The 15,599-nt window shown below is 36.2% G+C and overlaps 2 protein-coding genes across 2 annotated transcripts; one reads left to right on the top strand and one right to left on the bottom strand.

Annotated features, from left to right (window-relative positions):
- Window positions 1–245: 245 nt before the first annotated feature.
- Window positions 246–12,984, top strand: LOC130809022 (ADP-ribosylation factor GTPase-activating protein AGD3-like). The gene is made up of 17 exons (XM_057674621.1): window positions 246–923; window positions 2,120–2,196; window positions 2,875–2,975; window positions 3,307–3,377; window positions 4,300–4,362; window positions 4,804–4,914; window positions 5,021–5,068; window positions 5,203–5,298; window positions 6,391–6,432; window positions 6,608–6,955; window positions 7,055–7,279; window positions 7,410–7,496; window positions 7,588–7,923; window positions 8,917–9,062; window positions 9,149–9,242; window positions 9,725–10,215; window positions 10,920–12,984. The coding sequence occupies exons 1-17, from the start codon at window positions 879–881 to the stop codon at window positions 11,032–11,034; spliced, it is 2,496 nt and encodes an 831-aa protein (XP_057530604.1). The 5' UTR covers window positions 246–878; the 3' UTR covers window positions 11,035–12,984.
- On the bottom strand, window positions 12,392–15,136 carry LOC130809023 (cysteine-rich receptor-like protein kinase 8). Its single transcript, XM_057674622.1, has 7 exons — window positions 14,285–15,136; window positions 14,087–14,179; window positions 13,751–13,816; window positions 13,313–13,539; window positions 12,943–13,069; window positions 12,681–12,740; window positions 12,392–12,585 (listed from the first exon to the last, which is right to left on the bottom strand). Exons 1-7 carry the CDS (start codon window positions 15,057–15,059, stop codon window positions 12,392–12,394), a joined length of 1,542 nt encoding a protein of 513 aa, XP_057530605.1. The 5' UTR covers window positions 15,060–15,136.
- Between the last annotated feature and the right edge of the window lie 463 nt (window positions 15,137–15,599).

The raw sequence follows: 15,599 nt of genomic DNA, 5'->3' as shown, positions 1-15,599 counted from the left end.
TCTCATTATTGTTTTTATCAGCAAAGTTCCTTTCATTTATTTTTCATTTTTAATTTTAAAACAATTTATTTCTTTTCATCATTTTCTTAATAAATTTATAGGCTGTTGCATTATCAAAGACGAGGAAAATAATAGAGGATTAAATTTAAAAAAAAAAAAATTAGAAAGAAATAGGAAAAAGTGGATTATGCTTCCTTGAAAATAAATAAAACAAAATGTATGAATGTCTCTTTCAATCTGTCTCCCTCCTTTTCTTTTTTATTTTTTTAGTTCTCCCACTTCCCTCCTGCCTTTCTTTCCTTTCTCTCTTTTCCTTTCCTTCCTTCTTTCTTTCTTTCTTTCCTTCTTAGTCCTTTCACATGACCTTTCCCATTCTCTCAACAAATTTACAGGTTCAAATGCCACTTCTTCAATGTACTCATTGAAATCATAATCATTAACCTTCACTCACATTTAATCTAATGTGTAAAAGCTGAACTAAAACCCAGTTGGTACTTAATGCTATCACTATCACTTTACTGCAATTGAATCTCTTGTTATTAATCAGACATACATTTGTTGTTTCTAGGGTTTTGATCCTTTTTCTTGTTTGTTTCATGAAAAAAAAACCCAGGATTCAGAGGAAAGGAACTGATGTTACTTTACATGGGGTTTTCATAACTGATGTTTTTTTTTTTGCTATGTTCAATCTTAAGTTTTTATTTTGAAGGCAGTTGATTTGGGTTTTTTTGACGAAGTGGGTTTGAAGCTAATTTGAGATCTTGTTTAATTTTGTGAAATTCGGGTGGGAATTGAACTGGGTTTTATGTGGGGTTTTGATTGAGCTTCCAATTGGGTAATTTGAATAGAGAAGACCGTTAAATTGCTGAGCTTCAAACATGCATTTTGGAAAGCTTGATGATTCTCCTATGTTCCGCCAACAGGTTTGCTTCTATTCAATCTTCTTTAAATTGCACTATTAAAGAATTGATAGTAAACTGAGTTTATATGCACAAGAATGACATGCTAACAAAGAAATGAATTTCTATTTGTTTCTTGGAATGTAACCAACTTTATTTGTGTGGCAACTTTGTCATTAATAAGTTTATATCATTGGTATTGGATTATTATGAATTATACTAAAATGGCTCAATGTGAAGTTGCAAATGACTTCTGCAAACAAGGATAACATCGTGGATATTCGACATTCAAACCCCACCTAGAGGGAGCCATTTGGTATTGGGATAATGACTTCTTATTTGAAGTTCATGTAGGATTATTGATTGTTTAAGGAAGAATGTGCACAAGAATGACACGTTAACTAAGAATTGAATTTCGAGGTTTCTATATCTTTCGAAAATCGAAATGCTTGAAAGGAGTTGTGGACTTGTGAAAACTGTTGATGTTGGGGTTTAATTGCATTTCATTCTTAATCTTTCATTTTGACACTAAAGTTGAGTCTTGAGAGAAGTAGGAAGGTTACTTTAGACTTGTATGACATGTTGATAGATTTTGTGAGTCTTGCTGTAAACAAAGGTTTGACATAGTGGTTGTCAACTTGGAAGTCTCTGTAGCCATGTTTTATTTTCAAAAAAATCACTTTGATAATAGTGTCCAAGTTTTATGTGACCATTCTACTCTGGGATCCTTTTGGTGCTGATTTTTTAGGTGTTGTAGGCATGTTAGGATACTATTATAGGGATTTTTAAATAAGCCATTTCAACTAGATGATAATAATGGCAGTAATTATATATATATGTTGTTATTTGCAAAGGAAGCCTAAGGCTGATGTTTATGGTAATAAATTTCCATCTCCTTGCATGTTTTTAACTCTATTAATCTCCGTTATCACACAATAGACAATGCCATCTCTCTTTATCGATAGATGATAATAACTTTGTATGAAGAAAAAGAGACATTTGGGGTTCCTAGCATTACCATTCACATTATAATGATACTTAGACTTACCATTCACACAGTAGACAATGCCGTCTTTCTCTATAGATAGATCAATTAATGCCATGATATCAAATCATGTGAAAAGTATCTTGTTTGATTTATATAATGATAATTTACTGCTATACTAGCACATCATTGGAAGTTGGAATTGCTGATCCATTTTGTTCTTTTGGTTATGCAGCTGCAGTGCTTGGAGGAGAGTGCTGAGTCATTGAGGGAGAGATGCCAAAAATTCTACAAAGGATGTCGAAAATACACGTAAGTCTAATCTGAATCTTTCGTTGGCTGTAGTCCTTTTGATAAATGATGGATGTATTTCTTTTATTTATTACTAAAAAACTTTATCTATGATTTTATATTTTTTGATTATAGTTAAGAATCATTTTATCTTATAGTCTTTTGTCAATGCTATGTTAGTACATGTCAACTATGGTTGTCTGTTAAATATTTTTCCATCGCAGAGGTTTTCGTCACTCCCTACCTTTTGAAATGGGGTGTTTAAGATCCCCAAGAAATCTGCTCATATTTGTGTCGCTGAAGAGCATAGTCATCTCTATATGTACTTCTGTTTGCTTCTGATTTGCAAAAGGATGGGAATGTGTCTGAAAAATCTCATAAAGCTTGTGACTTTAATCAAGATTAAGCTTTGCTACGGGATGATTTAGCATATTTCAACATAGTTTTTGATTGTGAAGCTGCTGTTGTTGTACACTAAGGCTTTTCTCACAAAATATATCTATCTATGATGGTCGAAACCCAAAATACATTTCAGTTAGCTTGTAACTCATAATCTACTCGATACTGTTTTGCGCTGAATTAATATATTCTTATTATTTGATAGGAAGTGGGGGCCTTATATATCTTTGACACTCTCAGATCGTGCACGGACATGTGAAGTTCTCAAATATAACTAATGTTAATTGTCTAAATTTGCAGTGAAGGGCTTGGTGAGGCATATGATGGAGACATCGCATTTGCTAGTGCTTTAGAAACTTTTGGTGGAGGTCATAATGATCCAATAAGTGTTGCCTTTGGTGGTATGTAACACGTTATAAATTTCATCTCTTCAGCCATTATGTTCTTCCAATACCTTAAAACAAAATGCTTTCTCTTTTCGGTTTTTGTTAGTGCTTTGCTTTTTCATTTTAGCTATGTGCTCTCTAAGTGATACAGGGATCACTTGGTAAGTGTTTCTGATAAGATATTGATCTCTCTAAATGATTAGAAGACAATTGTTGGGTTGTTTGACTCAAAAAAAGAAAATTGTGATTTTGGTCATGTACCCTTTTTCATCATATCTGTGATAATTGGCTATATGTAATGATAGATTTTTTTTGACTGATATCATGAATTGTATTCACTATTCAGGTCCTGTTATGACAAAATTTACTATTGCATTAAGAGAGATTGGGACTTATAAAGAAGTTCTTCGTTCTCAGGTAATCATTATAGCTGTCAAACTTGTTATGCTGCTTGTTATGAACTTTCGTGGTAGATTCTTTTGACTCCGTTTCTTTACACTTGGCTAAATTTCACTTTTAGTATTTGTGTTTCTTGAGGGTGTTTGACTTCCTTGAAGTGTCAACCCTCTTGGTAGATTTTGAGATGAAGGAATCTGGAAAAGCCATAATCATTCATACTAAAATTCCAGGGGGAAGCATTGGTGTGGGGGGAGGGGCAATATAGTCAATTGGTCCAGCTATGGCTTGGCAAATTTCATTTTGACTGTCATACTATAACATTCCAACCCAATATCTTTATTCTACATCCATGAAATGAACCTTAATCAAGAATACTTTGGAGGAGTGAGAAATAATAGAAGCTCCAAGACAAAATGTGTATAAAAATTTAAAAAGGAATAGCTAGAAGAAAAAAAGGAGAGAAACTTGAAGCTATGAACTGTAGAGTGGTGGCTTATGTCTGAGCTCTGAACACTACTATGCTTTTTTAAAAGCTTCTGCTCCACACTTTCTCAATTTTACAATAACAAAATTCCATACCCCAATGCCATTAAGTGGCTCCCACTTAATCAAGGTTTGGGGTGTACGCAACGTCACAACCTTACCCTTGTTAGTGATAGCAAAGGAGTTGTTTCCGATTGACCCTAGGTATCAAATATTACAAATAAGAAATGCACATGAGTTGATAAGTCATCATAAAATAGTCATTTATTATTTGAAACTAATAGATTTTAAATCTTTGGCCTTATGTGTTCCATTTATTCTTATTGGTGTCATAAAGTTTAGAGAAAGTAGACGGTAATTGTGGCTTATGTATGAACATCTTATTATGTATTGTAATTTCAAATTTTTAGTTTAGGGCTGTTTTGTTGACCTGTGTGGTCCTCCGGCTTTTTTACAGGTTGAACACATCCTTAATGATCGGCTGTTACAATTTGTCAGTATTGATCTGCACGAAGTGAAGGTATGCTTTGTTGCTTATACTCCCTTTGCTCCCTTGCTTTTTTGCTACATTACCTTCTTACAGAATTTCCAAGGAGAGTGAAAAAAGTAGTTAGAAATTAAAATACTGAATGTGGGGGCCAATTTGATGAAGTAGAAGGTATATAGGATATTAAAGGATGATGACGGAAGTAATACTACAGATTTCTTAGCTATTATACAGTTTCAGCTACTTTTAGTTTGGTGCTTGAATAAAAGTTGATGTTATTAGTTATTGGATTAACTAAAGTTGTGATAACATGTGGATATTTTGCAAAAACAATTTCGTGAAATTTATAGGTTTGACTAATACTTTTTTCAGTTTTCCGAAATTACCAGTCAATCCACTGTAATAAATAGGGAAGTTTTAACAATACTTGTATCATGTTTATTGTTTTATTTTGAAGATTTTCATTTTATGTAGGAAACACGCAGGCGCTTTGACAAGGCGAGTCTAACATATGACCAGGCTCGTGAGAAGTTCCTGTCACTTAGGAAGGGAACAAAAAGTGATGTTGCTACTGTCTTGGAGGAGGTATGGTTAATTTCTTGTTTACACTGACAATATTTTCCTGAAACCTGCAATTGGTCATTTGGTGCTAGTCGTCTTACTCTGTATTTTTGATGTTTCTTGTAAGTAGGAGCTGTATCAGGCAAGAACTGCATTTGAGCAAGCTCGCTTCAGTCTGGTATCAAATTCCCCATTGCTCTTTTTCTATGATGATTGATTCCTTGGTTTTGATACATATTTGTTATGCGACTTTAGTCTTCATTTACTATCTTGGTTTCCATAACCTGGATCTTTTTTTTTTAATTTTTCCAGGTGACTACTCTTTCTAACATTGAAGCAAAAAAGAAATTTGAATTCCTTGAAGCAGTTAGTGGGACCATGGATGCACATCTACGTTACTTCAAGCAGGTGCTAAATGATACCTTTCTTTTATGTTTCAAGAATGTGTATTCTTCTTGCGTTAAAGCCTTGTAATTTGCATAACTACTTTTAGGAATATGTGGTGGTAGGGGTTCCAGAATTTGAGAAATATGTCCACTTCCAATGGCAAAACCAAAAGGATCACAGTTATATAGGTTCTTTTTTGTTTTTGTTTCTTTTTGCTCTTTTGAGTGGAATTATTCTTTGAAGGGCAGATGCGACACTGAACTCACTTATAGGGTGGTTCTCAAATGACAAACTCCTCTTTATAGAGTAGACCCTCTGGAAGAGGTGGCAAGGTAATGACTACTATTTGTAAAAATATTCTCAAGGAATGCCTCACATAGATGAGTAAAATCGTCCAAATTAGACCATCAGTATTTTAAAACTACAATTGAGAATCAAGGCTTTTTTATACATGAATTGAGATTAAAAAGGAAAGAGTTTTAAAAAGGATTGTTACTACCTATATCAATAAGGGCATATTATTTTCAAGGTAGCCCATTTAGCATGTTTTGTGCGGAGTAGTCTTAGGATGGATAGCCTCTTGGAAGTTTCTAGGGTGCGAACGACCAAGGACAAAATGCATCGAAAAAGGCTTGTGTTGGTTTTTGGAGCTAGCTTACAACCTCTATGGAGAGCTACCGTCCGGGTGAGGTCGCGGTGTTACATTTGGCTTGGTATGTGTTGTTAAATGGCATTATTCTTAAACAATTGAACTATTAAGGATAATTTACAATTTTTCTTCATATTGTCACTTATTGGTTATTTAAGGAAATAGTGGTCATTTTATCTCAAGGGAAAGGCTATGTTTATTTGACTTCTCATTTGGGATCAAGATGATTTGTGGTGACACGTTGATATAATAATAGTTCGCACATCGTGTTATGTTTCTGGTAAAATCCATAGGAGATATTCCCGTCAATAGGTGACAAGGTCACATATTTAATAGCAAGGGTCTTTTCAATCAACAGGCTTATAGGTGGGCATGGTGGTGGGTTGCTAGAGTGATTAGGTGTCTAGGAGGTCTTATGAGTTATGATATGTTCATTCCACTTATGGTACTTGTGCCTCTTGCAGGGTTATGAACTGTTGCATCAGATGGAACCGTACATAAATCAGGTACTTTTGTGTTAAAATTTCCCTCTGAAATTATGTGGAAATAGATTTCCTCCTTCCATTTCTTTCATTTTATTGGTTGCATTCTACTTGGCCATAGTAGTCTCATTATAGTGAAACAAAATTGTTTGCTGTGTGTTCATGCCCCCTTCCATTCATTTGAATAAGTCTATTGTAGGTCTTGACCTATGCTCAACAATCAAGAGAAAGGTCCAATTATGAGCAAGCAGCTCTTAGTGAAAGAATGCAAGAGTACAAAAGACAAATTGACCGAGAGAGTAAATGGTGCTCTAATGGATCTAATGGGTCGCCAAATGGTGATGGTATACAAGCCATTGGTAGAAGTTCACATAAAACAATAGAGGCAGTTATGCAATCTGCTGCAAAGGGAAAGGTACAAACCATAAGACAGGGTTATCTTTCAAAGCGATCATCTAACTTGAGAGGTGATTGGAAGAGAAGATTTTTTGTCCTTGATAGTCGAGGAATGCTTTACTACTACAGAAAGGAGTGTAGCAAACCATCTGTAAGTAACTGGGACAGACATTTAGTATGGATATAGAAAAAATTCTTTCAGACATTTGCACATCCTTTGTACTGACTTCTTTTGTGGATCTCGTAACAGGGCGCTGGGCCACGTAGTTCTGGTCAAAGGAACAGCTCTGAACTTGGCTCTGGATTGCTAAGTCGTTGGCTTTCTTCACACTATCATGGTGGGGTGCATGATGAGAAATCTGTTGCCCATCATACAGTCAATCTGCTTACTGCAACAATTAAAGTTGATGCTGACCAGTCAGATCTACGTTTCTGCTTCAGGATAATTTCACCAACAAAAAATTACACCTTACAGGTGCAGAGATGTTCAATTCTAACATATGTTATGATTTTTTATACTCGGATTAAGATCATATTCAAGTAAAACTTGCTGCTGAGTGATTTTAGTGATTTTAATTTCCATCATCGACTGCTCTCAAATGCAGGCGGAGAGTGCTTTGGATCAAATGGATTGGATTGAGAAAATAACTGGTGTCATTGCTTCATTGCTAAGCTCTCAAACTCCAGAAAGAGTAAGCCTATTGTGCTATGTCTGAAGCTTCGTGCCAACTTGTTTGTCCATTTAGTTTCTGCCTTTAATAACCTGGGCCAATCATGTATCAGTGTCTTTCTGCTAGTACCATGGGAAGTCTTCATCGATCTACTAGTGAGAGCAGCTCTGTTGAAAGTTGTGATTTTGATCATACTGCAAATGAAGAGAGCACATCTGATAGGTGCCTCACTGCTGTGCATCATGACCGGTCATCGAGAGGTTCACTGCATCAACGATCATTTATGAAGTCTGAAAAGCCAATAGATCTGCTGAGGAGGGTTGGTGGTAATGAAAAATGTGCCGATTGTGGTGCTCCCGAACCTGATTGGGCATCCTTGAATCTTGGGTTACTAGTCTGCATTGAATGTTCTGGTGTTCATCGCAACCTTGGTGTTCACATATCGAAGGTAACTTCTATAGTTCTTTTTGTGAACTATTTCCAGATTCACCCCTTTTCTCATGGTGAGTCTTGTTTTGTTTGTTACGTAGGGATAGAGGTGTTCAATTGTGCGGGTTGACCCAACGGGTCAAGGGCCGGGTCATTTTTTAAACAGGTCGGGTCATTACCATGCTTCGATGCTGAGGTCGGTATGGGTCAAGTCTAAACTTTTGATCCCCCTGAACTGTTCATAATTTTTACCCAACCGACCCATTACAATTTTTACCCGCCCCACCCCAACCCGGCCCGATTAACAGCTCTACCTGGGAACATTTGGTTCTCTTTTATGGAAAGAAACAAGGGATATTTGAAATAGAAATAGCAGGTGAGACTCCAGTTAGAGAAGTTTTGGTTCAGCATAAATGTTGAAAGTGAATAAAAAACAGTGCAAGGGAAACAAACACCAATATAGAGAACATGGTAGGACCACCCCTGTTATCTGTCTTAGAAATATTTGTAAAGGAAAGATGAAAAGCCTCAGGGCTGCCCTTGCTCAGGCCCCGCATCCATAGGGTGGGTTTATAACATTACCCCCTGATATCTCCTCCCAAATAAATGCTCTTCTCCTGAACACTGCAGTCAAGATTAGAATTTAGATTACCTCCTTTCAAGTAGATTTTTCTAGTTAGAGCTTATTTGAGACATGCCTTGCATTGTCATTGTAGAAGGATGCTTCTGTTTTGATTTATAGGAAAATTACACATTGTTCTTTTATCTTAGGAGTAAGGTGTAGTAACCCAAATCTACTTTAGTCATACATAAAAAGAACTAGCTGCCTTGATTGTTTTTCATGTATTTTGTAATTCATGCTTATTTTAGCTTCATTTTTTTGAAATATGTGGTGGAACATTTACACTTTTGCATTTTTTTGATGATTTCAACTTTTTTGGGAATGGTGGAACATTTAAACATTTGCATTTTCTGATCCCCTTCACTTGTTTTCATGGCTCCTGTCATATAGGTGAGATCACTTACACTTGATGTTAAAGTGTGGGAGCCCTCGGTTATATCATTGTTTCAGTCTTTAGGAAATACCTTCTCAAATTCGGTATGGGAAGAACTATTGCGATCGAAAGGTGCTTTTCATGTTGATCTATCAGCTGTAAGGTAGCAATCTTTCAATTTCTACACAATGATTCTTAATTCATAAACTTAACCTATTCTTCTCATTGAATTTTTCTTTGGTTTTAAAGCTCATTGAAGGCAGATAAGTCACAACAGCTTTTCATTAGCAAACCTAGTGCTGCTGATTCAATAGCAATAAAGGAAAAGTTTATTCATGCAAAGGTTACTATCTGTCTTCCCTTGTATTCTTTACAGGAAGTCTTTTTTATATGTAGTGTTTGAATTTGGGTCTGGAGAGTCCATAGTGTAAAAACAAGGCCGCATCGCATCTCATTGGCTGTGTTGTAAAGTTTTTCAAAATTAACCCGATATATTCTGCTTTGTAAACGTGTAAAAAAACCATGTTTTTGGCCGTATCAAGAGATATCTTATGATTTTGACCGATATTTAGGCGTTGTGATAACCGCATCACTTCCGTTACTGCATCACCGTTCAGTTACCGCGATCACGACTATTACCGCATTTTTTCACTATATTGGAGACAACATGATGCATTAAAAGATCAAATTAATTGTATACTTGATTTAGAGATTAGTTTCTTAATGCCATTACAGTCATTCTTAGTTTTCAGTTGGAAATTTTCTACTTTTCCATTCTTTTAACAGAGTAACTACTTGACAATTTTTTTTCTATTGATCAAACAGTATGCAGAAAAGCTTTTTGTTCGGAAGCCAAAGGACACGCAACATCTTCAGTTATTGGCTCAACAGATCTGGGAAGGTGTCCGTAATAATGACAAAAAAGCAGTTTATAGATATATTGTAAACTTTGAAGCTGACGTTAATGCTGCGTATGAGTTAGCGTCCTCAAGCTCCTCGCTAACTCTTGCAAAAGTGATGCGATTACCAGACCAGACGGGTCAAGGATCTAACACTAATCAGTGGACTGGGGACCTTACATGCAAATCCTCTGAGAGTTTATCTAACGTATCGGCTGAGAATGAATTACTGAGCATGGAGGACCTAGATGGATGCTCCTTGCTCCACCTTGCATGTGAATATGCTGACATAGGCATGTTGGAGCTCCTTCTACAGTATGGTGCAAATGTAAATGCATCCGACTCTAGAGGTCAGACACCACTTCATCGATCTATTTTGAAAAGAAAGGCATCGGCCGCAAGATTGCTTCTCTTAAGGTGACCTTTGATTTCTTCCTGCACTTTTTATATTATAATGTCTTTCTGCATTAGCTCTTGCGATTATGGTATTATGTGTGAAACCTGTTTGTTGTGGCTTATAACAACTCGAGGTTTCTTACTTTGTTTATACGACCAAATTGCGGTAGTTTTTGGTTTAAGATCAACAGCATGGTTGTAGGTTCTTGGTTTCATATAGGCATCTTTGAGAACTTCTGAGGATATTTTGTGACTGTAACGCTTTTGTTCATTTTCTCGCTGTCTTAAAGGTTTTTCCTTCGTTCTTTTATGTTTGTCCATCTTTCTATAATGAGTAGTTTGTCCATTTAGAATTCTTTCTATTTTTAGAAATATAGTGGATAGTTTTATTCTCATGAAGTTGGGTAAATAAACCATTTGTTCTCATGAGATTCTATCATTTTGTGCATTTATGATTGCATATTCAATGTAATCTCGAGTTTTTTTAATGATAAATTTATTTTCTACCTATTTCTCATACTATCATTATCACTATTTTTTTCATCAATAATAATACCCCAATTAATCTGAAGATTCACTTTTTTTTAATCAATATGTGTGTTTGTACCATAGTGACAAGCATAAAAAACGGATTATTTTTTTACTGCTTTAGATTTTTTAGTATGTGCGTTTATCCCAAAGCTGCATTATTATTCAACTAATATTTTCTGTTTTTGATGAATCAGGGGTGCAGATCCGCAGGCTGTGGATGGAGAAGGAAGAAACCCTCTTGATATGGCCTTTGAATCAAATTTCAAAGATCCCGAGGTACTTTCCTATTTGTCCGACTCCACAAGATAAAAGTCACTCAAGCAGAATTTTGATAGTTGTTGTGCTGTAATATATATTTTGATGCTGGTGATGCTGTGTCCATTAATAGGTTAGATTTGAATTTTTTTTTTTGTATATTTTCGTTTTGTTTGTGAATCGTGATTGGAGTATGTTTGAAACAATTTGAGTGCGAAACAGTTGCTGGATCGTGTCAAAAGATATCAAGTTAGTCCTAGGTGGTTGTGTGTACATTATTTTACTTCTAGAGAAGTAGCTTGGCAGTCTTGCTTCCCGGTATGTAGCTTGAGATTGAAAGAAAAAAAAGTATTAAAAGAACAGTCAATGAAAAGTGAGCAATTTGATGTACTATACTGCCTTGTATTCTTCTAATAGATAGATACATATTATACTTTGTGTCTGAAGCTAGAGGCGATCCTGCTTGAGATCCATTTTTGGGCTGTTATGTCGAGTGCCTCCAATTTTCAAGTGCGGGCTTGGATGGACTAGCTCATTTGGGTCATCGTTGGCGATTGCCTTTATTATGATCACCACTTGGCTCTTTGATCATATTCCAAGTTTTCGGTTCAACTCTGGCCAAGTTAGTTGCAGATTGCACCAACCCGTGACCTTTTCGAAGCATACTCCTGAAATATGTTACATATGTACTCCTATATCACAACCCATGCTTGCCCGAGGATCGGATTTAGTTCTTGACTTCACACTATACATATAGAACAATGATCTAGCAATTGGTCCATTCACACACACTTCTTCAAAGATGTTAGTCAGTAATAGATGAAGAAGCTAGAGTTATAATCAGTAAAGTTACATAAACCAAAAGATTCTATGGAAGGCAAAGTTAGAAAAGGCAAAAATTAAGAATATCGAATGTATGAGCTAGTTAGCGAGGTGTAGGAGACATGGTACGACTCGAAAGCGCTGCACTCATTTTCTCCAAAGAAGGCGTTTTAGCAAAAGTAGAAGCACCCGTGTCCATCATAGTCAAGCACTCTTTGAGTTCGGAAACAATTTGAGCCATATTAGGCCTTTCTGCTGCTTCTAAATGAATACACCTTACAGCTAGCTCTACTGTTTTCCAAACAGTCGTACAATTGTTGCTTATGTCTTGTCTCAGACTCGGGTCTAGTATGCTAACTATATCTCCTCTTTCGAGTATGCTCCTAACCCATTGACCCAAATTCATGACTCGGTTAACTATCGCTGTTCTGCCTGTGATCAGCTCGAGTAGAACTACCCCGAAGCTGTAAATATCCCCTTTTTCACTCACATTTCCTGTCAAATTGTACCTGCAACGATTCGTCTCTTGTTAAGGTTATATAAAGTATTGCCTGATTATGTTGAAGGAAAGAGTTCAGTGATTGTTCACTTACTGAGGATCAAGATAACCCAGAGTCCCGACAACTCGGGATTGTAGATTTGATACATATTCAGCGGGGAAGATTTTGGAAAACCCGAAATCAGATAACATTGCTCTGAAATCTTTGTTTAGGAGTATATTGGCTGGTTTTACATCTCTGTGAACTATTGGAGGACTGCAGCCATTATGCAAGTAATCTAGTCCTGAAATGCAAAATTTGACCCAATATAAACAACATTTTTCAGAAAAAATAATGATCCACTGTAATTTACATCCAACCTATTCAAACATCTCAGACCTTGAGCCGTGTCGATTGCTATTTCGACTCTCTTTCTCCAGCTTAATTCATTGGAATATTCTGTTCACCAATAAATTTAACAACCCATTATAATCAAATATAGAGGTGGAACTAGACCTGACAAAACATTCAGCCAAATAGATTTCAAGTTGAGTTATTTTCGAGCCGTCATGTTAAGTTCAAGTTAACCCGACAAAGAGACCGATATATAACAAAACTAATTGTAACTTAGAAGTAGAAAAACACTTGTACAAAGTCTCACCATTCAGAAGAGCTTTCAAGTCTCCTCTAGCCATGTACTCATAAACAAGGGCTAAATTGGTTCCTTCTTCACAATATCCCAACAAGGAAACCAAGTTCTTGTGAGAAATTCTTCCTAGCACTTCTATCTGTGCAAACATCAATTTTCTTTTTCAGCTCTTCTCCATCATCATTATGTTTAACTATACAAAAGGCGAAGCCAGAATGGGGTCTGATAAACTATGAAACAGTATTAGCAATCTATAGTTGAAGATCTTGCGGAGGCCTAACTAACAATATAGGTCACAAAAATAGACTGTGAAAGTAGGCTGTAGGGGTCGGGCCCTGCCAGCCCCCATCTGGCTTCACCCTTGTATATAAACTTTTCATACCTCGGTGCTAAACTGCTTAGGAGCCTCATTCTTCGAAAACACCTTGACTGCCACTTCTTTGCTGCTATATGGTAAAATACCATAATAGACGACTGCGAATCCACCTTCGCCTATTCTTTTCTGGAATCCATTCGTCATTTCTTCTACCTCAGAATAGCTGAATTGTGCCAGCCCACGCTGCTTCCCTTTCTCACTTGGCTCTAGATCTTCTTCTATAATTGATTGATCTGTAATATTGGTGCTCAGATTTAGATTATCTACCCACAGCCAGATGTGACACTCGCAGTGTCGACTCATTTTGATACATTGCAATGTGAATTGTTTACTTGAAAAAACATTTTAGCGCAATAATCCAAGTGTCATGTAATGGAACGACCTTATTTTTATTCCACGATTGAAAGTTTATACTAAACAGAGGTTGTGAAAAAAAAACCTGACCATATTCATCTGATTGTTGGAAGAAGAATTCATTTCCCCCTCTTGCAGGTGGAGGATGTGGATCCCCTAAACATGTGAAAGAAAACATAAGAGCAAGTAACACTAATATATGAAAGTGGGGTAGAATAGTAATATTTATCAGCTCATTTACACATTTTCAGCATTTCATTACCAAAATTTCATGAAGTTGTTCAGGTAGGTTCGTATGTACATAATCTTACCCTTGTTAAACCAAACTAGTTGTTTCGGATTGACCCTTGAATCTTGATAGCATACTTAGGAAAAAAAAAGTCGACAGCAAGAAAACGATGCACATGAGTATTCTTAGAAATGTACCTTTTGATAAACGGCGCTTGTACAACCAAAAGCCACCAACAAGAGATAACAATACAACAAAGGAGATCAGGGAAATTAGAACCTTGATGCCCACTGTTGAAAGAAGGAAAAGGGACAAACAAAAATTTAGTAATGTTCGAGTAATACCCGATTGTGGAAGACTTACAAAGAAGAAAATATGTGCGCGGTTTGAATTACCTGGTAGAGATGGTGAAGGAGGAGGAGGGGTAGAAGCAGGTAATCCATAAATATCAAACCCAATAAAACAAGCAGGAAGAAATTCCATAGAGTTAGTCCATAGATCCATTAGTCGAAGACCCGCGTCAAGGCATCTCTCACAAGACATACCAGTAATCATAGGAGCACACTGAGCAACCCCGCGTAAGGTCTGAAGACTCGAGAGATTGACTCGTATTGTGGCAAAACCTTGTGGTTTAAGGCTAACATTATTAGCAACTTGATCAATAAGGTTTCTCATACCCGTGTCAAATATCGACTTATACTTATCCAAATAGTTACCGAGAACTTGAGTTGTGTTATATACCGGTGAAGCAACTCGAAGATCTTCATCATTAATGGTAAATATCGTTTTGTTGGCATAACGCAGCGTGCATTCCTTATACCAAACTATGCCTTGTTTCAGAAATCTGCAGACATCTAGTATTCTTCCTGCTGCAGTTTCGACACATTTATGACAGGTTTTTAGACTCGCATCCCCTCTGCAGTAGTACATGACGTAGACTATGTCTACACCTGTTCCGATACTGAATGTTGAGAAGAGTGCGCGAGAAGCGTTGGAAATCAGGTGGGTGAAGAGTGTAGTGTTCAGATTTACTTGAAATGTGCTGCCTGCTGTGTAAGATAAGCCGTTGACGGGGCAGTAGTAGCCTACATCATCAGTGGCAGCAGCAAATATGCTGGGAAAATGTAGCAGCAGCAGGAACAGACCTAAGATCATTACTTTCTGTATCATGATTCTAGTATTACTAATATATCACAATTCTCAACTTTAAAGATTAGAATACAACAAGGTGTAGGTGTTGGACTAGTTCCTTTTTGAGTTTAGATGATATTATATTATATTATATTACATAAGATCATATTTTATTTGGGCATGTGCAAAGCCGAGGTACTAGTGAACAAGCAAGAAAGAGAGAAATTTGAATCATGGGGTATTTGAAGAGAGGGTGATGAAGACTGAAAATTACTTCTAAGGGTAGGAGTATAAATAGATAAGGAAATTTCAGACTTACATGTTGGGATGGTAAAAAATCGAAATGATTGGACTATTGAATAGGATTTATGTTGACAATCATAAAAACTGATCCTCTATTAGTTTATACAGAAAATATTAATCATATGAGATTAAAGATTTGTGATAATATACGCAATTTTTATTTTTACTTTAATAAATTAGAAGTTATATCTAATTCATCCTTAATATCAAACATAATATGAAAATGTACATCAAAAAAGTATAATGAAGATTTTGTAAACATCCTATGAAGTATGA

This window comes from Amaranthus tricolor, chromosome 3 (assembly GCF_026212465.1).
Source record: "Amaranthus tricolor cultivar Red isolate AtriRed21 chromosome 3, ASM2621246v1, whole genome shotgun sequence".
NCBI classification, from domain to species: Eukaryota; Viridiplantae; Streptophyta; class Magnoliopsida; order Caryophyllales; family Amaranthaceae; genus Amaranthus; species Amaranthus tricolor.
The sequence above is the reverse complement of the archived record's forward strand: the minus strand, read 5'-3'. Positions and strand labels throughout refer to the sequence as shown.